At 37.3% G+C, this 25,987-nt stretch overlaps 1 protein-coding gene across 4 annotated transcripts in view; it reads right to left on the reverse strand.

The window, feature by feature from the left end:
* Positions 1 to 25,987, reverse strand: part of WWC3 (WWC family member 3) — a 96,948-nt gene that overhangs the window by 6,998 nt on the left and 63,963 nt on the right. For 2 of the 4 annotated variants that reach the window (XM_027639134.1, XM_027639127.1), the window contains exons 9-18: positions 21,238 to 21,480; positions 17,984 to 18,073; positions 16,258 to 16,832; positions 10,214 to 10,334; positions 9,382 to 9,456; positions 8,241 to 8,327; positions 6,633 to 6,825; positions 2,800 to 2,967; positions 1,935 to 2,086; positions 1,098 to 1,257 (exon numbers count right to left, since the gene is read on the reverse strand). In XM_027639134.1, the coding sequence (XP_027494935.1) occupies positions 1,098 to 1,257; positions 1,935 to 2,086; positions 2,800 to 2,967; positions 6,633 to 6,825; positions 8,241 to 8,327; positions 9,382 to 9,456; positions 10,214 to 10,334; positions 16,258 to 16,832; positions 17,984 to 18,073; positions 21,238 to 21,480 (1,864 nt within the window). The remainder of the gene's footprint in view (positions 1 to 1,097; positions 1,258 to 1,934; positions 2,087 to 2,799; positions 2,968 to 6,632; positions 6,826 to 8,240; positions 8,328 to 9,381; positions 9,457 to 10,213; positions 10,335 to 16,257; positions 16,833 to 17,983; positions 18,074 to 21,237; positions 21,481 to 25,987) is intronic. The other 2 variants (XM_027639117.1, XM_027639108.1) reach the window with 2 other exon arrangements.

The raw sequence follows: 25,987 nt of genomic DNA on the forward strand, positions 1-25,987 counted from the left end.
CAGACATTTCAACAATATCAAAAGTAAACAATTTGCTCTGCTAGCTAGATTCAAATCTGAATGAGCACTGAGAACAGAGCATGAATTACCTCATTTTTTAAAAAGTTTTAAAACTAGGTCATTCAGAATTTTAAGATTACCTTTCAGAAGCCTTTACTGCAACAGTAACAATTATGAAATGCAGTTATAACATGAATCATAGCTGCAGAGCACAAGGACTGCATTCAGGACTGGCAACTAGGCAGTAACCAAGCTACCACCTGATCTCCAGCCTCAACAGAAGAAAACTGAGTCACTTTTCAATAAGAACAGTGACTGAAGCAAATAACCACCTTAAAACTAGAAGTTAAATGAAGAGAAGGAAGGGAAAAAAAGGTACTGAAAGACTGTTCAAACAATGATACAAGCACACTAAAATATTCAGAAAGACAGAAAACATGGGCTATCTAGCAAAGTTTCCAAACTTTTAGTGAACTCTCTCCTCAAAAGGAGGTATGATCTTCCCTAAAAGTCAGCACAAGTGGTTTATGTTCCTCTACTTCAATGAAAATGTGCTGATTTCAGCTTGTTCAGGATTATTTTTAGTGTCTCATATCTTGAATAAAAAAGATTTTAAATACATCAGTTTCAACACGATTCTTCCATGTCATTGTAACAATGAAACAGTAATGCAAGTCTTAAAACATTACACTTCCTTCTTCACAGTTCCTTCAAAATTCTTATTTCTAAGAGCACTGGAAGTTGATCATGATCTTTTCTGTTACAATTTCAGGTAAATACAGAAATTGATACAGGTGCATATTTACAGATTATGTAAAGGCCACAGTAAAAATAGTTTGCCTCTTGATATAAAAACCAAATTCTGTTTAGAAATAACTAGCAAGCAAACAAAAAACCCCAGCCCTAAAGGGGCATTGCTAACAACTCAACAGCAACACTGCTGTAATGAAGGCAGTGCTGATACAGGGTTGTTAATGTAATTTCTGATTCTTTTCTCTCCTGATCAATTCAGACTCAAACTCTAGGAGCAGAGGTAACACACAGTGTGTGGGCGAGGCATTTGGCAGTTTCTGTACTGCAGTGTCTTCTCTCGTTACCTTTAGTGGCGGAGGCTGCATTTTTCCAGAACTGTACTGGCCTGCTTGAGTCGCAAACATGTGTCCAGCTAATGAATCCCCACAAAATGGCTCTGGATAAGGAGGACTAGTCTGGGTGCAATTACTGCATCCACTGTCAACAGATTCTGCTTGCCAACTCCTAAAGTCAGAACATCACAGTAATTTTGCAGGTATTAAAAAAAACTCATGCAATTATGCATCACGTTTTTGTATTTCATTATCCAAGTCAGTTTATCAATTAAAAGTATTATTTCTCCAATAAAAATACAGAATTTTCATAGGTAGAACACAGTCTGTTTGCATTTCTGCAGGTACAGAGAAGTAAATACATTTCATAGCAAAAAAATTCACCTTCCCTAATTTTCTTTAAGTACATGTTCTGGTCTTTTTAACAATACTTAAAAAAAACAACAAAAAGAACACCACCACTCATGTAACAAACTAGGAGTACTATTAGGGATGAAATCACAACCCTAATATTTTCCCATGTCTCCACAAAATTTTATTTATTAGTACAGGGCTATTACAAACCCATTACAGTTGCCTCCCTAGCAAAGTTTCTATATGATAAAATGTTTTCCCACTCCCCAAATTCCAAGTCCTCTAAACTCAACCAGCTATTCGAGTAAGGTTTTCTCCTGTTTGCACATCATGACAAAACAGAATTTTATACTTGCAGTACTAACAGGGAGCAGATCTCAGAATAAGGACCTACTGTACTCCTTCTCTATTTCAGACTATACCCATAGTTTAAATATCTTTGATGAGGTATTAATTATTAACTGTTTCACAAGGCATTAAAGCAACCATTTTTACCTTTCTGATATGGCTTCTGCCTGATCTTCCTTTCTTTCCATCTCCAAGATTTCTTCCTCGGTGTACTCCAGCTTCACTCTCTCTTCTGCCAGCTCTCTCTCAACTGCTTCTAGCTGGGCAGTGGTCCTAGCTAATAGGGCTGTCACTGCATCCTGAAAGGTAAATTAGACTTCAAATAAAACTGTTCAAAAAAAGAAATATACTTAATGCATATTATTTAGAGAAAACAGAATAAAAACAAAGCCACTGTTCCTTCAGAAAAAAAACCAAACAAACCAAAAAACAAAAAAACCTAAACAAAACCAAATAAAAACACAACAAAAAAGCACAACAACAAATAACCCAAACCACATCACAAACAACAAAAAAAAAAATCTGCCCTGAATCTTAATGATCAAAAAGTACGTGGCGTTCAACTTGTCATAGAAACTGGGCAGACTTTATCTCACTGTGGAACATCATCCAGCAAGATAGTCAGAAGAGACCTCTGAAGGTCACCTAGTCTGATGTCCTGTCCAAAGCAGGCAAGCCATCATAGCCACATCAGGTTGTCCAGAACCCAGTCAAGGGCTGAAAAATCTCCAAGGATGGAAATTGCAAAACCTTTTTGACAAGCTCTTCAAGTGCAGAGGTAGAAATTTTTAACAGTTGGACTGGAAATGTCCATACAAACATACATAGGGTACTATCTCAAGCACCCATCTGGACATGATCTAGCTTTTAATTATTCTTCTGAAATCCAGCTCTAACCATAAGAGTTAAATTAAACACCTCAAAAACCTGCACCTGAGATAAGACCACAAACAACCACACTGAAGGTCTTATTTGATAAATAAATAAACAAATCACTCTTATAGAGCCATACTGTTTTAACTGTAGTTACATTTCCAGAAGACTGAGGAATACTGTCTTCACACTGGTTTTTGGTCTTTGCTCTCTGGGGCTCTGAACCAGTGAAGATCTGAACAGTATACCAGTGAAGCTGCATCTCACCAGAACTCTCTGCATCCGTCAGGTTTATCTGAGCAATGCCCTATGAAAAACAAAAAGCATTGACCACAATAAGATAAACATTCTCTGCAGGATAGACACCTTCTTATTTCAAGCGTGTTTTACTTACAATGTAAAAGTCCCACTTCGTCAAATACTGTCTCTCTTTAAAAGAGACAGTTTTGTTCCATTGTGTTACAGTGTCTAAGATTCTGAATTTCTTGTCTCTTGCTTACTATTACTATCAGGAAGGATCGGAGTAGATATTAAATTTTTAAAGTTGAAAAATTAAAATTGTATGACTGATGTAGATATGCTTGAAACCTGACAGTTATTAATATTTTATTTTTAAAACCCTCTCAATTACATACCTAATTTCTACATTTGCTTAAATTATTATAACTTTAACAATGTTACTTTAATTTGTGGGTTTTTGGAGAGAACTATTCTGATACCCTTCTGTTCTCTGGTCCTCAAAGGCATCTTTTAAATGGAAAAAAAATGTTGTGTAAACTAATTCTTTTCCTGCCTATTTATATCATAAGATTGTCGAATGGGCCATAAAGCTATTTTTCCTCTTTGCAGGCCATCCTTACATCTCCCAGATTCACATGAAAAGAGGTTTAATGGAGGTTTCCCACTAAAAGTGTTTCAAACTTTGAAGTAGCCCTACTCCATCAGAGTGCACATGTAAGACACTCTCAGTGGTATTCAACTAAATTAAGAACAGCTGTAAGCAAATCTATGCTGCCTATTTTATTTATTATTTTTTTAATCAGTTTACTAGCTGGACCTACCAATGATTTTATATCAGTTAGCCTTTAAGTACTGCTTTTGGCTTTATCTGGCTATCTCTACAACCTGTTCATTTCTATGCTAGTGGACCACATGCTAAGAATATTTTCATTTATATCACTGTAAAGTCCTGTAAGATGGTTTTCATCTCTCATAAACCAGCTGGATACAATGATTCTAATAGCAAAGGCAGTAGGAATTGTACACAGAAACTGCATTCAACTTTAAGCAGGTAAAGAAACAGTTAATTAGAAAACAATAATTAAAAAAACATTGTACTGTTTTTCCAAGACAAATGTTCCCTGGGGCTCTGTTTAAACAGGTGCATAAAGGACAATGGAGAAAAGGTTTTGAGACTAACAAAATAATGTGATACTGGGATACAGCATGTTACTGAGGAAGTAATTTCATGTCAGTATAATGGTGGCTAGAGAGATGACTTTTCTTTTTTCTACATAAAACAGAGATGTCTTCTAATTATCTACTTGCTCTGATGCAGCGTATAAAAGAAACGTGTACCAAATACTGACATTTTTATATCAGAGTTGGAAAATGTTTAAGACATTCTGAGTATGGTTTTAGAAGTAGAGAGTAAAACAGTTTTCCTGCCATTAATACTGCAGAAAACATATGCTTAAGACATCTGATACTGCCCTACACACGGCATTTATTAAGCAGCTAAGCAAGCCTGCCAAAGAAGCTGTCACTACAAAGTGAATCACTAATTGGGTAGAAAATCACCATCAAATCCAACTGATAATTATCAGTACTGAAAGGATTAATTAATATTTCACCTCCACCTCAAGATTTGGAGCTCACTCAAAAGGATGAAGAAACCAAGGTGGGTCTGCTAGAGGTCTGTCATGTGCCTGCTCTGACACATTTGTTAACAACTTGGATGGCAGGAGAGTAGAAGTATTTATGAATCTCTCTGTGACATCAGATAGGCATGTCTCTCTATGAGAAAAGGATCAGAATTTAAAATAATACTAAAAAATGGGACAAACATTCTGAAATAAAAACACAAAATGCAAAACAAGTCTCACTCAAGAAGAATTAAAATAAATTAAGACATGGGGAATAATCAGTTGTTCAGGGCTGTAAAAGATCAGAAACTTGGAGTGAAACAGCAATGCTGTGTGACTGTAAGAAAGGCATTCACATTTCTTTGATGTTTTGTCATGAACTACATATGCTAATCATGGAAAATAACAATTCCCTTATCTCAACATTGATGAGGCCACCAGGGAAGAAATAAGCCAATTTAACCCAGAAAAAGGTCTTTCAAAGCCATGCAGTGCATATGAGTAAAAGGCTGAGGGAATGGAAAGACTATCCCACAAGTTTAATATATTTATTTCTTTATAAGTGAAGTTTAGAACTATTTGACAGAATTTATTTTTTTTTAACTCTCGTTACGTTCAAATACTTGTATAACTTAAGATAAACTCCAGCCTGGCTTCTGCATTTAGGAAAACAATACACTGGCATAATCTAATTGAAAAGAAAGCAGTCATCAAGAATTTGAGAACTTTATGCATTACTAAATAGATGGGATAAACGGTAATCTCAGTGGAAGAAACCTTGAAAGACAAAGGCCTTGTTGACAGTGACCATCACAGCAGTTCCTAAGAGAGATAGGAAATGTTTTCTCAGTTTGAGAAAATGCTCAAGTTGCTAAAGAGAGTAACAATCATAATGTTTAAACAGATACTTCAATGCATCTACCTTAAGAAGTTGTGACATTGTTTCTCTCCTTTTGAGTAGCATTGCTAACTACTGTTAACAAAGATATTTCTGACAAAACTACACTAAGACTATGAAAAAGAAAAAATCCCTACCAATATAACGCAAAGACCTATCTTTTTTTTTGGCAATTCAGTAACAGCAGTTAGAAATAAAAGCACCCTAAACTTAGATGTACCTGTGCCAGTACCAAGATACTTTACACTTAAATAGCTATTTAGCTTGCCATAGGAACAGGCTATACCAGTATAAAGCATTTTACACCAATATATCCAGCCTGTTCTTGAGGTGTTTTCTCTTTCATTATGTTGTAGTGCAAAAACGACAAAACGTCCTACTACAGACAAGACCTTGGGTCCACTTCTGCCAGTGTTAGGACCTCTATTTATGTAAGATGCTACTTAGTTCTAAAGGTGGACTATTAAACATGCACTCTTGACTAGATTTGCTCAAATAAACACCTCTTACCTAAAGCCCAGCATGCCAGTGAGATGCCTGTACCACTTCTTTGATAGGCTTAAAACTTCTTTTCTCTAACCCATTCAAACCCCTCGCTGCAATGACAACTCACTTCAAAACAGCCAGGACACACACAGGCATTATAGTTCCATGCAGAAATGGAAGTCTTGAGCACACTGTAGTCTAAAAGCTGTCAGATTAAGTCTTTTAGGAGAAGTTTAATTGTTTACACAGTGCATTCATTCTTGCACCAAAATTTAGCAACAGCAGATTTTCAACTTTCCACAAAACAGACACTTCTAAGAAATGAATTAAATAAATGAAAAATTAACTCCTTATCTACTAAATCCCATAGCAATGAATGTAAACCTTAAATCAATTTTCAACATGCCTCTGCAATGTAACAGTAAACAGTAGAACAGATTACTTTCAACATGGCTTAAAACTCTCCAATGCTCAACCTCTGCTAATTTAGTAAGACTTCATGTAACCCCAAAATACACATATTTCAACTTTTTAAAAATCTCACCTTTTTATTCACAGAACTATACTTACATATGTACACAAATGGACACATTAACATGCAACTCTATCAGAACTTCTTATGAAAAAACAAAGACTTCACTTCCTCTTTAAAATCTTAAAAATTATTCCTCACGTAACTTTAGTTTCCCGTATCAATGGTTTTTAAGAAACAGAACCACTTACCAATAGTTCTTCTTGTTGTTGATGATCAACTGAACAGATATACAGCTGCAGTGATTTTAATTTCAAAACACTTGAATGCACAGGGATTCGGAACACTTCATTAAATATTAACGGAGTTTGGAATTCCAAAGCTCTAGAGCAGTAAGTGGTTGGTGTGCCTGACTCAAGCGGTGGCAAATAAACTCTCACATGACTGAGAACATCAAAACAGACAAACAGCACAATTCAGACAAAGAAATGTATTTTGCATTTCTCAAAATTAAGCTATGTTAGTGTAACACCTACATTAAGAATCTGCTCTGGGATCTCATCATCACAGAAATTTACTTTGCATTCTTAACGCACAAGATCTGCAAAGCTAATCCAGAAATGCTATATTTTCCAACTAAAACTATTTTTTTTTCCAACTTGCTGCTTAACAGAGGCACCAAGTGGCACTTGAGCTGCCCTGAGCTATCCAAGGCATCTACAAGGAGTTAGCAATTATGACATAGGAGCTATGGGAGAGCTACATACAGCTTTCCTCTGAGCAGCAGCAGCTGGAGGCCAGGTGCTATGCTATGATATTTCATATGGAAACACATGCCTATATTTAGGCAATGGAATTACCCCATAAGTGTCACTGATCCATTTCTTCCTTCCACAAACTAACCTTTTGTTTCCTCCTTAAAAAATTCAGCAAGCAAAGAAATCTGCAGTCATTGCATCCATCTGCAGTCTTAAAAAGCTAATTTAAATATCTCATACCATCCCATTTGAGACTCCAAGCCAAAACCAAAAATCAACAATCATTTTCATCTGACAGAAGGCAGCAGAGCCACTTAGAGAATTGTTTCCATGTTATCCCAGTCCTGACTGCTTGTCCAGCCCCTGCAACATCCTATTCCTTCCCCCATGCCAGCAAACAGTTTCATGGAACTGTGTTGTGAACCAGATTAGAAAACTTAATCTGGGTTAAACCTGCCAAAAAACTCCCACAAAATCTCAAGGATTAAAAAATCCACTCCAGCTGAGAGGCTCACTCAACTCCACTGCACAGCTGCATGAACTCTTATGCCACCATCAGAGAAGGGCTGACACTGGCAGGCAAATAAATGGTTAGAAGACTATTGGAAGAGCTCATTATGGTGGAACTGCAGCATTGGAGTGTGGAGCATCAGTTAGTTAAACAGATTCACGTGCTGTAAAAATTAAGAGATCCAGCTCCTCTGCTCACTGGCTGCTGCAGGTGAACTTCTCCCCAGCTGGCCCAGCGCCTGATCCAATGAATGCACAGTTGCATGGAGGAGTTCAGTAAACTGGCCAAAAGTTTTTTCTGCTTTTTTGGTAACAAAAACTTATTTTTTGATAAAATCAATCGATTCACCCTGCAGCAAAGCAATTTCTGAAATCCAGCCCAGGAAGGGTTGAGAAGGATGGAGAACAGAACTGCCTTTCTGAGTCATTTAGATGCCTGATTGCCTTGACAACAATGTCCAGCAAACCTCTTGGAGACATTATCTTCTCCAGAAATAGCTTAATTTTGAATGAAAGCGAATAAATCTACAGTATTTATGACTGTGGTACAAAACAAGCAATGATCAGACTCTGGGTGAAATTTAAGCTTACATTTTGCAGTTTTCTTTAACAACTAGACTCGTAAAGTTCTTCAGTTGTAATACATGTACTAACAGACATTCGCTTCCACTGTCATGCCTGGAAAATAAATTTCCTGTGTTAGTCACCAATCATCAATATTTTGCTTAAGAAATAGAGATGACTAGAGGAAGATTTAAAGAATATAAAAGCACATTTTGTTGTTAAACGAATTTCTTAGACAAATCAGTTTCAATTAAAAGCAATTATAGATATCACATTCTGGTAACAGAACAGTATTAATAACATTAGCTCCAGTAACACAGTTAACAGAACTAAGAGAATTAAACATTATTCAGTTTCAAAAGAATAAGTTGCCTTACACTATGCCTCTTGATAACAAACAGGTTTTATAAACTACATTCCTTAAACAGTTACACCACATGCTTATATGTGTGTGCATGTGTGCCCATGTGTAACAACATATCGGTTACATCAGACAAATCAGTCTGCATTATTTTCAAGGGTTATTGAAAATAAATTCAAAAATTCTACTCTTTCACATCTACATGAATTTTGAAATGGCACTAACAGTTTTGAGATTTACAAAACTCCCAAGCTCAGGAATTAATTTCCCAAGAGGTAGAGACAACTCTGGAGGGCTGCCTAAGATATGACATCCTGCCTTGCACAGCAATAATCTACCCTTTCGCACGTTATTCCCACTACCAACAACAGTGTGCCATAAGCACAGGATTTCAAAGCTGTATTTGGGAACTGTGTTCCTATTTGTGTCTCTTTACCTGTGACTTTTCTAAGGTAATCCTCCTTTATCTGGCATAAAAAGATCTCGCTTACAGAGACATATCCCTATACCCATACTCATACTAATGGCCGAGACAATGAAAATAAATGCTACTGAAAGAAGTAGTGAAGGCCCTTTCTGCAGTCAGCATTGAAAGGATGAACTGAATGAACTGTGGTTAAGGCATATCCCCAACACAAAGTGGCATGTGACTAACTAATCTGTACACACACTAAACTTCAGCTGTCAGTTCAGAAACATCTTAAAAATACCCACTGAAGTTCAGTTCATTAAAAAGTTAACAAACCCAAGAAAAGTAGTTAGCAATTCCTGCAGAGTTGACGGCGAGAAAGAGGAGTAACTACTCACAGAAATCCAACATGTATTTGTGGTTCTTCATTACTGGCAGCATCACCATAAACAGGCTCTTCCAGATCTTCATTCCTGTAGGAACAGAGAGTACTGTAAATTACATAGTGACCTAAGCTGTTAAAACATAACAAAACTAACATTTATTTTGTGATTTGTGGATACAAGCAACTGTTTGGTAATATAGGAAGGACTGGTAATGTAGAAGGAACTGAGACATCTATTTAAAAACACATAGCAGTAGTAATTCACAGCTGTAAAAACTCAAGTTTTAGAATTACTTTTTCAAGACATTTATGTTATTTTAATATCTATTCTGTCTTCCATTTCTCTTTAGCATCCTCCAAACCTTATCTTCTTCCCAGTTACTGTTTAGTGTGTTAAAACAATTGTATTAAGTAACATGCCTTTATGCATCCTTCAATCACTTGGTCAACCTACACATTTTTAGATTTTTAGTAGTTTGTATATTTCTTCCTCTCAGTTATACTTTTATCACATGCTACTCAGAATTGTAAGTTACACTCTGTATAAGTTTATTTTGTTATAGATGGTTGAAATAAAATAACTGATTTACAACTAATAACCTGAGAAAACTGTTTTTCAAGGGAGAATGATATGGTGTTAAAATGTCAGAGACAATAAAGTGAAAGTTTGTTGTGAAGATGACCATGGGACTGCATGTAAAAAGCTTCTCTCCTTTAATCTAGTATTTCTATGTTACAAAGAACTAGGAATGTTGAAAGCCTATTCAGAAATTCACAACTAACTCTTTTGGACCATGTGGTAGAAAAGGAATATTTCCAGCTTACTATGCATTTATACACCTGACCTTTTGCTTAAAGCTTCAAACACGCCACTGTCACTAGCCAGTGAATGATCTGAGAGACATGCTGAAACTCGCCTGGCTCTCCTCTCCGATCTTCTACCACTGTCTCCTCGCAGAGTTACAGCTGTCATGGAGAAAAAAGTGAAAACAACATCAGCTCAAGGCAGTATCTTAAAATCAAACAAGAAACATGTATTGTATCAAAACTAGCAGCAAAAAAAGCACAAACAGCTCACTGATTTTTCATCTAACTTTAAATTAAAAATCTAGAATACAATTGACCGGAGATTTTCTGTGGGAGAATTAAGGAAGGAAGTTTGTGGGCAATTGCTCTCTGACAGGACTAAGTATAAACCAACTGCATTGTTACTAAATGTTTTTCTCATAGAATAATCCCTTCGTAAAGGAAGACTTACATTAATTCAACATACGTACACATGATATCCTAAACTTTTCAGATTTACCTACTGAATATACAATAGGTTGAAAACAAACACAGAGACTAATTCTTTTTAAAAGTTATCTGATAAAACAATGTGAGGTTTTGTTCTCATTTGTTTCCTAATACAAAATCTCAAAGCATACTGTTTATACCATCACATAATAGCAGCTTTATTTACAGTCTGAGAGGGATTATCAAAAAGAACCAGTGCTTTCCAACTCATTCAGACCACTGTTTTTTCAAATTCTTGGTGAATAACTTTGACTGGGGGAAGGAGGAAGCAATATTCAAACCCCTCTTCCACCCTTCCCTGAATCACCAGCAACACCATAAATAGCAACATTTTCTCATTGTAAATGTACCAACAAAAATTATGTTATACATCAGGTTTTGCACAGGTAAGTAGGTATAGCAGCTACCAGTCCTTTAAAGTACATGCACAAGCAGTCATGATCAAGAACTGGATAGGAAAGGTTTCAACACTTCAGTGATAGCTCCTAACTTAAGGTTGTTTTCTTCTGAGTACTAGCGAGAACAATTAAACAGACTTGCGAAGTGCAGTTTCTTCACTGGGCAGTGAAAGCATTTTATTTGCTTCTACTCATGCTTAAGAAACTTAAGACAGCATGGAAGCATTCACAGTTCCAGCAGAGTGACAGTAGCACAGAGCATATTGCGTGGGAGACAAGCACCAGCTGACATTCACAGCTTACTGCCCCCAACTAAGGATGAAGCATGTCTTACTGAAAGTAACAACTTCCTGAATACCTCTGTTACACATTATCTTAAGGCATCAAAATTTATTTCTGATACCTACCAGTAAGTTTCCTTCAGCTGAACACCAACCCACGACCTGAGCTCTGCCTGCAGAACCCAGCTGAGGTGTGGTGAGCCACCCTCCTGCTTGGTACACATCTCACCTCCCACCCAAGCACCACCAGGACAGGACATCAGGCTCGGGAGCTCAAAAGAAGTCTTACAGATTAACAACCATGCCACTGTTATCAACAGAAGGCTCTGGCTGAGGTCACTGTGGGACTGGTAGACAGGGTGCACCCAAAGCCCAGCAGTTCTGTGCTAGCCCAAGGTACATTTCCGTTATCAGGCCACTAACAGCATGAAATACCCACAGGTGTTACGAAAATCACACAGTCTTGTTTGGAGCTAAAATTCCTGTATATCAGCAGAGCAAGTTCTCCGTTCTTTGGATTTGTAAGTAGTCCTATGGACCTCTCCAAATTCAATGAAGGATTTAGTCATCATCAACTATGCAAGAAACTTATCTGCTGGTTAGGAGCAGCCCACTCTGCACTTGTCTCTGTGCCTGGAGAAAGAACCACCATTCCACCCCATCTCTAGGGACAGCATCCTACCCTTACTGTACATCATACATTGTGCAGTGCTGCTCATGGCATCCTCACCACAAATGAGAGCCAAGTTCAAGCAACGACACAGAAAGCAAGGAAACTGTATTTGAACCACACTCTCCTCTATAGCACTTGTACAAAAGTTATGGGTTTGTGGGTTGTTTTGGTTGTTTGTGTTTTTCTGGGAGGTTTTTCTGGTTGGTTTGGTTGGTTTTTTCTTCTTTTTTTTGTTAAAAAACTTTCGATTGGGTGAGCCTGCCTCAGTTCTGTCACTGGTACTTATGCAGAATCAAAACTAGCACTCTAGAGACATCTACAGAAAAACATATCAAAGTTTCCCAATAATTTTATGTCACTAGAAAGATGTTGAACAAAAGTGCATAAATTTTTCATGAAAGTGCTTCTATAATTTCTGTACTAATATCAACAAGTTACAGTAGGATGACTTCTTTTTGTAAATAAGCCCTTGTCTCACCCCCTATGTGAACGCTCTGTATAGAGGTGCTGGACAAAGGACCTTGTGTACTCTCTCCTTTGGAAGTTCATGTTCCCAATTTGTCTGGAAGAAAAAGTTGGTCTCAAGCACCAATACAACAAAATGAAAAACTGACATGTTACAACAATGTTGTAACTTGACAATGATTTGCTCACTGCCTACAGGCCATGGAAGCATTCAATAATCTCTGGATAATCCCAGCAAATCTGGGAGAGATGCATCAAATATGCCCTTGACTAGAAGGGGAAAAATCAGCAGGAAAAATTGGTCAAGATGAAAGAGACATCAGATTTTGGTTTAAACAGAAAAAGTTTAGCATAGCTTACAGACCTTGCAATGCTGGATTGTTTAAAAATTAAGTTTCTAAGACAGATCATCACCTTTAATTTTCTTATTTAAATAACAAAATCAGTGAAGAATGTATGATTTTCCAGACCTACTGGGTCAACCCAGTAGACAACCCTGAATAAAAGAACATTCTCAATATGATTAGTTGAAAAAGCAAACTTTGGGTGCCAAAACTTTTATTAGCTATTAGCTAAAAAATACATAAATAAATCTAAAGCATGTTTCACAAGCATAGGAAAATACTGCATGTCAGTAAAACACTCTCCTAAAAACAAATTAGATACAAACTGACCTTACCTACCAGGATGCTGTCAGGCATTACTATGATACAATAAAGCTGAAGATCAGAGACCACTTCTCCCAGGAATTTAACTACAGCTGTGAATGTATTGTTTAGTTGACATCGCAAAAAATTAAGTATGCCATAATAATTAACAGATACAGCACAATATCAAACAAAACATAGCAAAATCTCCTATCTCCTCTCATGCAACTCAAAAAAAAAAACCAACAACCACCAACAACTAAAAAAAACCCAACCATTAACCAAAACAAAACAACCAGCACTTCACACAGAAAAACACACTGGGAATTACAGGCAAAAACAGCACAATAAGAAATTTCAGGTTCACTTACAGTGAATTTTTCTGTTTTGCCGCATGAGAAACAAGACAAAATGAAAAGCATACAGTGATAAATCACCTTTTAGACCTATGACGATATTTTGCAAACAAGAGATTATTTAGGCATTAAAAGAAATTAGCACACGAAAGATTATTTTAGTATAGATTAGAGATAGTGAAGATATGAAACCCCACTATTTTATTAACACATTTCCTCCAACTCCCAGCTTTATAAATATGATGGATTTAACTTTTCAAGCATATTCCCTCCACTCACATATGATAGCATATTTCACAATGTGTCCCTGTGACAGATGCGGAACAATAAAACAGCAGATCAGCAACTAAACATCAAAACTGCAATTCCTGAAAAACCCCTTGAACTTTATCAAGTGCTGTGTCAGTGCAAAGTACATGCAGTAAATTCAGTGTTAATCCTTCCAGCCCCGAAAACCAGTGAAGGAAGAGGCAAAAGATTTGTTGGAACGAAGACTTACTGGTTTTACAGTGTCGCTTTATGCTACCAGACCACTGGGTGGCAGCAGCAGGGCACACTGCCTAGGACCTCATTGACACCCAAAACCCCCCCAACATCTGGGGGTTCCCAAACTGTAATATAAGAACTTGATGCTCCATCAAATTCTTCCAATAAAAGAGTACAAAACCAAAATAATTTCAAAACTTTCAACTGCTACTTGCAAACAACTGTGTTACAATTACAAACCACCAGCTACAGAGTGTGAAGCAAAAAGTAGTCAAAAATCAGAAAGGTTAAACAAAGTTTTCTAAATCAATCGTTTTCAAATGCAAATACTAAAAAGGAAAAAAAAAAAGTCTCAGAAAAGGTAGCTTGGTTACCTTTGAACCATACATTCTTCCTCAAAAAGCAACACAAAACAGCCTGCTGTACATAGAGAAAAGTTGTAACCCCAGACTAGGAGCTGGACACCACAGCACTGACAGCAGGTAGAACAGAGGTTTTCAGAGAAATGTGAAATGTGAAGAAATGTAACAGAGAAAGAAGAAAGGGAAAATCAAAGCAGGAACTTGACCCTCATCCTATATTGCTCCCTAGGCCCTCACACCAGGCTTCACTTCTAGGAAACACGTACGAGCTATAAATGAACTACTTGGATATTTTCACTTACCACAATGGGTGAAGACATGCTGTGGTCTGATTTGAGGTTTAAAGAAAGCCTCAGGAAGCCTCTTCATGGCACTACTTTAAGCACAAGCTTACATGCTGGTCTCTGGAATTCTATTTATTTTGGTCTGAAAGCTACAATATGGGCACTAGAAATGTTTACAACTAGTAGAAGTAAATTCTGCAGCAGTATCTTCTGGCAATGCTAGCTGCACCAAGGAAAGTAGGTAAGTCTAGACTCAAACACTCAACAACAGAGGCTTTTTAGCACGGTAGCAATGTTTTCTTTATAAAAATAAAAACCTGAAAGTTTTTCTGCAGATACTGCCAATGTTCCTTCGAATTATCACTTGACAAATAAGATTTCGGTAGGATAAGATGATACATTCTCTGGTTATATTTCATATTATTCCTGATGTCCTAAGTCCCAAATACAACATTTTACACTACTGCTAACACAGAATTCTAGAGATAGAAATGGGATGGGAATCAAACCTTTAATATTAAAAAGCATTTCTCTACTGGTTTGATTTTATTAGAAAAACAATTAAGCCAACACAAAAATGTTATCATGAAGGAATACTCTTTCATATTAACAGCACTTCTTAATTTGATTGGTTAAAACAGGAAAATAAATTTGTCATGTGCTTGTATGCTCAGGTTTTTAATTTTGTTTCATTTTTTAGAATGTTTTCTGTTTCCTCTTTTGATCTCTCTAATTTATGTTTCTCAACTGCAGTGCCTCAGAAGCTTCTGCCAATGCAAGCTAAAGCAAGTCCATAAAACTTCACAGTCAAGAAGGAAACGAAAACTCCACAGTATTTGTGTTGTGGTAACTGCACACATCACTTCTCTGCCATCACAGAGCACAAGTACTTGGAGACAAACAGCCAAGCAGATACTTCTCACACAGCCCCAACAAAAGACGTTGGTTTGCTGATGAAGCACTCTGCTCATGAGTGCATCATGCACTCCTAACAGCCATGCCACTATAGGTTCTGCTCCTCTCACAGAACTTGGACAAGAGAACCTGGTCTGGGGTGTGTACAAATTCAGCATGGAGTCAGCCAGCCAGCAAGCACTGTCAGCAGAATCACCTCATGTTTTGTGTTTGGGGTTTTTTTTCAGGGGGTGGTTGTTGGTTCTTTCCTATCTTCCCTGTGTTTGTGCTGCTTTACGTTATCAGAATAATGGCAACATGGGCACAACTAGGGGCCTCAGAAGTAAGTAACCCATGCTTTTTCTTACTAATACTTTACTAATTCTTACCAATTCCTTGATAGGCTACACTCCAAAGAAAGTCTATATTCCATTCCCTTTCTTCCACCCAATGCACCACTGTTTTGAGATCTATTCACAGGCATTTCTCTACTCTTTCACTTCTTCGCTCTAAACCTAAAGTTTGGGCTCAGGGTTTTTTTTCTGTTTTTTGGTCAGGCTTTTTTAACAGTTAACGGCTGCTATGTAATTTTTAACTGATGGTAGTAAAACAAGCAGTATTTTGGTCTATAGTAGTATTTAGTAATATTAGTAAAACTGAGGGACAATCTCTACTGTGCTGGTATGCTTAGGTCTGTGTGACATTTTCTGTGATAATGTGATAAAATACTAATGTCCATAAACTCACCTCCACCAGTTTGGACAGCAGTCAGGTGTGGTCCCATTTCTCGCAGCCCTTCACTGTCCAGAGGGTAACTGGATGTCTGAGAAGAGCTCGTTCCTTGTGCATCATCGTCACCCAATGCTGTGGTCTGAGCCCTGAGCACTTCCAGGGCTCCTATGCCTGCCATCTCCTCAAAACCTTCTGACATCTGAGCCAACGGAGAGTCTCGAGACGCAGAGAGAAATGGGGTGTCCAGAGGCGAGCTTGGAGGGGACAATGATGACAAGGAGGACCGTGATGACAGGGATGCCAGGGACTGCGGGGTGTCCAGAGACCTCCGCTGCTTATTGAAATTCGAGTGTCCAATGGGATCAACATATGGCACATCCTTTGTGAGGGATTCAAAGGGAATTATGTCAAAGCGCAAGTGTTGCCCGTAGTCTGTAACGCTGTCTGATTTGTCATACTGTGGAAGGCCATAGATGTCTGTAAAGCTGACTGAGCTGAGGGAGCCTCTGCTGGAGGCCAAGGATCCTCGACTGGAGGCCAGGGATCCCCTGCTGCTGCCAGAGGACATTGTGAGGGTGCTAGCTGACAGACTACAGTAGGCAAAAAAAGAGAAAACAAAAAAGGCGCTTTCAAATATAATCAGAAACACCAATGCAGACATGAAAACATCAATCCAGATCACACAAGCAATTTTACATGTATTCAGTATGGTGACACAGAGAGATGATTTGGCATTTTAATGTCTAGGCTTGTGTCTCCTGCCCTGGTCTCAAGCACAATCAAGACTGAAACAGCACATGTGACAACCAAATCAAGGCCAAGCGCCTGAAGACAAACGGTCCAACAGGACGAGCCTACTCTTTCCTCCAACATGTAAGCAGCTGTAATTTGGCAAAAAAGAGGCCAGAGCAGGCTTTGGATCAGCAGACTCAATGTAAAGCCAGGAAGGATACATTACCATGATCCAGCTTAAATTTACATTAATGATTGGTCATAAACAATCCACGGAGAAGAAGTGCAAAGGGATTTGCAAAGTCAAACTGCTGTGTAAGCTTCACTCTTACAGGTTTTTCCAGTGCAAAATAAAAAAAGAGTTTAGGCTGAATCCTATTCCAGTTCCTCTTACCACTCACAGTTAAGGGAGAGAAAAATATAAGTGACAAAGTGAGATGAAGTGAGACACAGCAGGAACTGAGTTTTTGATGTTGGTGTGGCGTTGAGCTGAGGAATCCCCAAGAGTTGCATCTAAGAGGCAGCTGTGAGTGTGAATATGCAAAACATTCTGGGCTTCTGTGTGGGTCTTAGCACATTCTCATATTTAAATGGCAAAATTTTGTCATCTCACCAGGGATCAAAAACCCCTCCTTTAGAGAAGGTATCAGAATATTAAAAACTCACAGAACCTAAAAGAATGTTATGTTCTTATTAGTAAAACTGTAACAGTATTACAACAGGTTGTAAGGACTTATTTTCTGAAAAGGAGATAATATATAAAATTCCGAGATAAAATACAAAATTCACAGATGCGCTTAATAATGTAGCCCAAATAGCCATCACTAAAACTGTTTATAAAACTCCATTCAAATCACCACATTCCACAGACCAAACTGTATAAATGTAGTAAAAAGTTAATTTACTTGGCACACATACACAGAAGAATGAAAAAGTAAACTTCATACATTATTAATATTTTTCTCTGCTGCAGTTAAACTTCAAAACCTGCTGGTTTTACATAACTTACCTTTTTAACTGGGAGTGTAAATATGAAGTTAAACGTGTAGCTTCTTCTAGTTGCATAAGCAAACAATTTCTCTTTTCCTGTAACAGTATCCTATAATTAAACAGATACATATTATTATTTTCTTCATCAAAGTAGTGTTCAAGAAGTGCTAGGAGCTTTCCAATTATGGAAAAATATCGTTGCATTGCAGTTTGGAATGTAAAAAAAAACTTAAATGAAAAATTTTAATTTATGCTGCTCATATGCAGTGATGATAATTCCAGTAAGAACACAAGAACTCCAGCCAAAATCCCAGACAAGAAAAGTAATTGAGGCACAATGAAGCTGAAAATACATTACAGCAATTAGCAAAGTCATACAAAGTCCTAGGTAAAAACATGAGACTCTATATTTTTTTCTCTTGCATCAACCTGATTCTGCCAGTAAAATACTAAGACTTTCCAGCTTCTCAGGAAAAAAAAATATTCCAAATAGCCCTATTATGCAAGCTAATTAGTATAAAATTTCAAAGATACAAAGAAAATTTTTGGAGGTTTTTTTTTAATGTAACCATAAAAGTCAAACTTACATTCTTATTCTAGGTGTTTTAGGTGCATTTATATATCATCATATTTAGGCAGGTGATACAGCATTTTGAATACTACGTTATGACAAAAATCTCATGCTGCAACTTTTTTGTCCGTTCTAAAAACAAGCAGTTGAATTATTCAGTACTACTCCACAACACAAACAGAATGTACTTTTAATGCTGTCAATCTCACATACCTGTAAGATACCCTAAATTCTGCGTTTTGAGATTATTAGAACTCCGAATGAACGATTTTATCTATTGATTTATTCTTTTTCTGGATTAAGAATTATATTCTTGGTGTTTTGTTTTCCCAAGCCTAGTCACTGAATTTCAAGCTAAAATCAGGGTAGTATTCTGCTTTGTGCTGTAGATTTTTGTGTCCAGGAAGCCACTGCTCCAGCCCTGCATTTAAAAGTTGGTTAGAAATTTAGATTCTGACAGACAGCTTGGATAAAGCAGATCAAACTTATCTGAGTGACTCAGACCTTCTTCAGCTGCAAAGATGGCTGTTGAACTCAACATGTTAAAGTGCAGGATTAAAAAAATATTGGAAAAAAAAAAATCAGCAAAAAATGGGTTCTCCTGGATAAAACAGCAGCATTAGTTTCAATAAACTTTGGATGGTTAAGATATGAAAAAAAGTATGTCTCTGTTAGCACTAGAAACATAAATCTCTCAACCTCTTTGGCCTCCAACTTCATCAGTTCCTATGCTGGCAAGGGGCTGCAGTGCTACACTCCAGCACCACCACAGCCCTCTGGGAAGGCTCCCTCCATTGCAACCGCAGGGCAGGGGCTGCACACCCCCACGGTGCAATGCTGACGCTTTTCTCCTGCTGCTGTGGAACCCAGACCAGGTCGACCCAGTGGCCCAAGGAAGGCTGCAGCTCAGCTACACAAACTTACATGATACAGACACTGCATGCACGAACCAAAAGAAAAAGACGAATGCATGCAAGAAACTTAATTGACTCAAAAGCTTGCAGGGGAAAGCAGGGATATTCACACTATCTACTTGAAAAAACAAACTTAGGAACCTACACTCCACAATGATCAGTGCTGCAAGGTAGGTACCTGCGCTAAAAGGGCAAGAAATGCCTCTAACTAAGGCTATCAGCCAATTTTACAAAAAACAACACTACAACAATTAAAAAACAAAACAAAACAAACACACAAACACAAAAAAAAAAACCCTTCCCACCTCTGTCATACTGATTTTAAGTTTGTTTTCATCTGTCCATAATTCTGTGTCTTAAATACTCAGTAATAGAACAGAACTGGTAATAATTTAAAAAAGAAAATCTTCTGTATTTCACGATTAGAAGAAAGTGGTAATAGAAAAGCAAAACTAGGAAGGTTTTTGGTTATTCCTCAGTCTAAAACAAAAAAAACCCAACAAATCAATTAGGGCTACTAATAGTTAAGCTTTCCTCCAATTAGTTATACAAAAACAGAGTGTCCATCAATATTATTCTAACTTCTACTCAACTTTTTGCTAGCATTTGAAATATCAAGTACCACACTGGAACGCTGGTTTCCACAGCATGAACTACATGGAAAAATAGCTTGGCTTTCTTGCCAATATAGTATGAACTACCTAACGTGAGAGCCCAAAACCAACAAATAAAACTTACTGCACTGCAGTGTAAAATGAACTCCCTTTTCTGTCAGCTTAAGCTGAAAAGCCAATGTAACGATACAGCAAAAATTGCAAAATATATTACACTGACCTGTAGGCTGGCTGTGAATTTTCTATTTATTGCCTGAATTTACTGTCTGAAATAAGCCTGTTCAAAAGAACTGAAGTTGTCAGAATCTGTATATGGAAGGTACTTTCCAATATTTTTAAAGTGTCTTAATTGTGTAAATATTAACCTTTGCACAGATCACATTAAACCTGGTTCATGTAGGTTTTCCTGAAGGGTCAAACATGAGGTTTTACCACTGTTCAAGAGAAGTAAGAACAAGTAGTTTCTTGCTTTCACTAGAAGCAGTCTACAGTAAAAAGAGGTTAAGAGGTTTTGTCCGTTTCTTTGGCTACAGGAAAAACTGGGCAACTTCAAAATAAACACAGTGTTTCCATTAATATGTTTTTGGATTGTTTATTTTACATATAACTTGATATTTAAGTTTTAAGAATGACTCTGTTTACTATGTTCTCTGAATGTCTGAGTTGGGATGTGCTCTCACTGCTAAGATTGCAAATGAAAAGGAAATGTATATAAAAGGCAGCAAAAAGGTCATCATTTAACCTTCCTGTTATAAGGCAGAAACTACATATATAGCAAAGGATCTTTGTTCTGTTGTTTTTGGAGATGAATGGTACTCTACTGCAAATAACAGAAAAAATCTTTCACTACAGAAGAACTGTTATTCAGGTCTCTATTATCAGACAGCATCACTTTTTCCAAGCATCTTTTCAGACTCTATTCTGATCTTGCCTTCCTGTTCAGACTCTTTACACAGATGAAAGGAAAACTAACTAGTCAACCTCACTGCAACTCCACTTCAGAAAACTTCAAGACAGAACTAAATAGTGGCAGTCAGGAGCAGACTCTTCTGAAACCAAACTACTCTAGTAACTGGTTTTTTCCCCGTAAACTTAAGGAAATTCCCTACTCTTCCTTTTGAAACTACCAATATGGATCTTACAACAGATAAGAAAATTATTTAAGTTCCCAAACCTTTCAGTGGCCCCATGAGCAGACGTTGCTCGAGCCCGTTGAATTTCATCCTCCAAGCGTCTTTTTTCATCTTCCAATCGTGCGATGTCTTCTGGGGATCGTCTCTGCTGACTGATGAGTTGCAGCTCCTGAAGAAGAGCCTCCTTCTCTTTGATGAGCTGAAGACGGTCCCTGTCCGCTTCAGCCATTCCTGGCCAAGATTCATTATCTAGCAAGGCCAGCTGCTGTTGTATATTTGAAACTCTTTAAAAGAGGATAAATATATTTCAAAATTAAGAACAGACAAAGACAAGTAAGAAGAAAATTATCAAAAGGTGAAGCCTGTTGACTCCTGTGGCTATTTTCTTCTAAATTTCAGAACAAGAAAATCTAGACGAGTTTGGAAGGATTATTTGTTTCTGGGTTTTGGGGTGGATTTTTGGGGGGTTTTGTTTGGTTGGTTTGAGGGTTTTTTTTGTTGTTTTGTGCATTTGTAAAACAACTGCAAGCGTTCCTAAGTCTGTAGCTGTATAAGAACTACAGTGCATTTATCTATCACATGGACGTTATCTGATTTCAGAGCTTTCTCATTTTGTAATAAATCAGTATTTTACAGCTCAAGTTTGTTGCCTATAGAGCTGATGAAGTTGAATCTCCTTTCATTCTTCTATGATAAGATCTCAAACTGGGATTTCAAAAGCGCAGGAAGAAGTTGAAGGGGCTGAAGGTGAGACGCATAACTAGTGGTAACAGGTCCACACATTCATGTCTCACCTAGTAGAGTGAGACATGGCTGAAAAAATTAGGTTGCCCTAACTAACAACAAAACTTTAAGAATAAGTAAACTGTCAGTAAAACAGAAATATAGGTCTGGAAAAAAGATTTACTGGTTACAAAATACAGGTGGCTTTATATGAATCCATCATAAAATCAAGCAATTAAATAAGCTAACATAATGTTTTTCCTGTAGTATTCTTTATAGTCAAAAGTAATTTCCTATAAATCAAGATGCTGAACTATTACATGAAACAACAGTCGTAAGAATACTTCCACAGTCGACATTTTAAGAAAATGTTCTTTTAAAAACAAATGTAGAACTTCTATCAATATTACAAAAAAGGGTAAAGCTAGACATTTCACAAATGTTTCTTTTGGTAGAACTGAAAGGTATATAAGCATAAGAGGGAGAACACTTAGGTATTTATGTTTGTCTTACAATGACAATTTAGACACTTCAGAATGTTACAGTTAAAGTAAAAAGCAAATAAGAGAAAATCTAGCTTTCTGATTTTTGGACATTTGAAACTCAAGAACTGTACAATATTTATGCAGTTTACATCTAAGTTTCATCTTCACTTTGAAATGGTAGCATTCAAATAAAATTCAGTGCACTATAAAAGATTACTACCCTTCAGTTAACTAGCTAAATAAATAAAGGCACATTTAAGCCAGCCATAAAAGTGGGATATGGTTCATTCTTTTTGGTTAGTTTAAGTAATCTTTTTTCAAAATTACTTGGTAAGAAAGAAAAGTTAATAATAAACAAAGCAAGGTAAAAGTACATAACATGCAAACAGAAGATCCACAGTGTGCTAAAATGTGATTCGCAATAAAAGGAAAGGCATAAACAAGACAAAGGCAAGGTTTCCCCCATCTGAAAATAAAAGCTCATGCAATGTTTATTTCAAACTGACATGTGGAAAGTATCTGGCCATCTTATTATCTGGGGAAGGGAAATAAAGTATCAATATAAGTCATTTTGCAAATGACTGCATTCATGTAGTAATATGAATTTTACTGTGATCCCCCCCTTAGATTTCACTTACAGTAAGTAAAGAAATTGTGTTTTATGTTATATCTTAGTCTAAAGTAGAGTATTTTATCAAGCCCTTCAATACCATTTCCTTCTCCTTGCATTAATAACCAACTTCCTGCCAATATCTACTGAAAGCACCATTGTGAATCAATACATGGAGTCTACATATTTCATGCTTCAGTTATTGTGCATGAATTCCAGATGCAGCTTCCTGAAGAACACCTCGCCCCATTGACCAAATGTCAGGGCCAGGAAGAACAAGCAGAGTCAGGAGGCCTCTTCTCCCCTGCCTGGGCCACTATGCTGTTAAAGATTCAGCAAACACTCCTGAAGGCATATACAGCTTGATTTTCAAGCGTTCAGCGCCAAATGAAAGGACTCAAGGTCCTTTCAGCAGAATCACAGAATTCAGGTACAATTAAGTTATCACAGCTTGGCAAGCAAGTATGAATCAGACGAGCCCTGACTATTTGAGTGACCATGTTCATAAGCTTTTACACAGCTTGTGGACAAAAGAATGTGAGTTCACCTGGTGAAGTCTCTTGGTTGTTTTACAAGACAGCTGAAGGACTGACCCTCTCCATTTTAACACTCACAATTGTTTTGCTAGCTATTTTTACATTGCGGGGTGAGCTGGTTAAGAAGCTGACCATAGGGGCAAATGAACACGAATGAAAGCAACAAGGAAGAGAGAAGTATGATCAGGGAAGAGGGGAAGGTGGGATCACCCCTTTCAGCACTACTGAACCAGTGAAACCACTCATCTGTAGAGTAAAATACCACCCTCACTGAATACAAGAGGTTTTAATTTAGACTCTTGAGCTTGCTGAGAGCATGTAACTCCCTTTGTGTATGACATTCCAGCCTAAAGTTTGTTTTTTCCCCTCAATTTCTGTTATGGTGATGCTTTGAAAGTAGGAAGTCGGCATACAATAACTTAATTATACTGCTATTAAAGGGGGAAAAGTACTGCTGTGGACTTCAGTTTGTATCACTGAAGAGTTCCAAAATCTGATTAGGTGTTTACTTTGATTCCCTCGACACTTAGCATTTCAGCTAGCTCTGCTTGTTTCTAGAGTTCTCCCTTTAAACAAAGAAAAAGCAGTCACAAAACACTTCATAATGCAGGAATCTTGAAGCACCAAAAAGCCAGTTTTCCGTAGCCTGCAAATGAACTGAAGTTTTGAGGCAATTTTGTTGCTTGCTTTCCACTGAGCACTCTCTCTGTACGGTAAGTTGTTCCAAAAAGCTACTAGAGGTAAACTTTTCAGAATTTATCTCCTTGGCTAGAAAACATCCTTAAGACTTTTATGGTCTCGCTCACTCAAAACTAAGAAAAATATCTGAGGAGTCATGCTCAGTTCTGCTAAACCTTAATAAAATATCCTCCTATGCGTGCTCCATAGTTACAATCTGTCTTCTCGAACACAGGCTTTTCTTCCCAATCACAACAAATGCATAAATAAGTCATTTCACTATGCTCATCTAGGCCAGATTTTATGCCCATACTACACCAGCCATTCTCACTGCTGGTATGTTACAAAACAGTAGCTGGTTTCCATTTTCAAACTTCGTGCATATATTAACCTACATTAAATATCCACTTAAATAAATCAATGACTTCACACAGATTGCAATTTAAGGTGGGAAAAAATATTTAGGATCCATCATGAAGCCTCTGTTTTTCAAACACATTTTCCTTCCTACTGAGTATTTTTAAGATACTACTTTTTAAGAACAGTCACTGTAAAAGAATGCTTTTATCTGGCCTAAGGCCAGATACTGAGGTCCCTACTGATACAGCAATTTAACATACTCCTGGGGAAAAAACAGTTAATTTTGAGCCATCAACATTCCAGGCATTTTGCCCATTCCCATCCTTGCATAACAAGTGCTGAGGAGCTAGCATTCCACACTGGAGTAGGTGGTATCAAATGACTGGTTTCCTAGGTAGGCAGACCAACTTGCTGCTTATTTCAGTATTTAAAAATTTTGAATAGAGATGAACATAACAGCTCCTGGTTAAGCAGGAGGGGTACAGATGGGGTGACAAAGGTTTAACCTGATGATCTTAAGCAAACACTGCTTTGAAACAGCACACTTGCCCTGAAAAGGTCATACAAGGTAGCTATAACGATGCCTCGCCTATCAAGATAATGTAGACAGAGCATGAGAGTGGAGATCAGTACAGTCAGTAGTTTACTACACAAAATACATCATGGGGGTAAAAAAGCATTTATTTCCAAAATTTAATTAGACAGAATTTAATTAAATTTAATAACATGTCTGAATCATTACAGATCTATATAGCTCCCCCCAGACAATGAGGCAACCCTTCTGTCACTGAAAATATCTGGGGAACCTTAAAGATTTCATTAGTGTCTAGAACCTCACTTTCAAGACTGTTATCTAAATCCAGCACTAACTAAATTATACTGCTGATCTCAAGAGTTTGAGGATATCTATTAAATATGAGAAGGAGTAAAAATCACTTTTTGTGAGATGAGTGATTTACAAGTACAATTAGACTATTACTCAGATTTTGAATAAGACAAGTGTCTTGGGGAGGGAAATGCCCTGAATCAATTCAAAGATACTAACTCATGCTCATAAAAGGGACAAATTATGAGTATCATACAGTTGGCACTTCCTAATCTACAAGCTCTGGTCTTTCTAGCCTAAACAAGTTCTTCAAACTTACTTTGTTTGAATTTTCCAAGGAGAAAAAAATCAACCAACCAAACAAAAAATATCCCCCTACATTTAAATGCCTACACTTCTGGGTGACACACCAGACCACTCTAGAGCTGAGGCCTTTGTTACCTGTGGAATGGGAAGACCCGTGGGGATAAAATAATGAAAAAATTCCACAGTTATGATTTGAAGGAGAATGGTGGCTAAGATCACATAAATCAGCCCTGTTTAACTCTTTTCTTCAGGCTTATAATTGGATCC

The sequence above is a fragment of the Corapipo altera genome, unplaced genomic scaffold (genome assembly GCF_003945725.1).
Source record: "Corapipo altera isolate COAL_440 unplaced genomic scaffold, ASM394572v1 0, whole genome shotgun sequence".
In the NCBI taxonomy this organism is placed as follows: Eukaryota; Metazoa; Chordata; class Aves; order Passeriformes; family Pipridae; genus Corapipo; species Corapipo altera.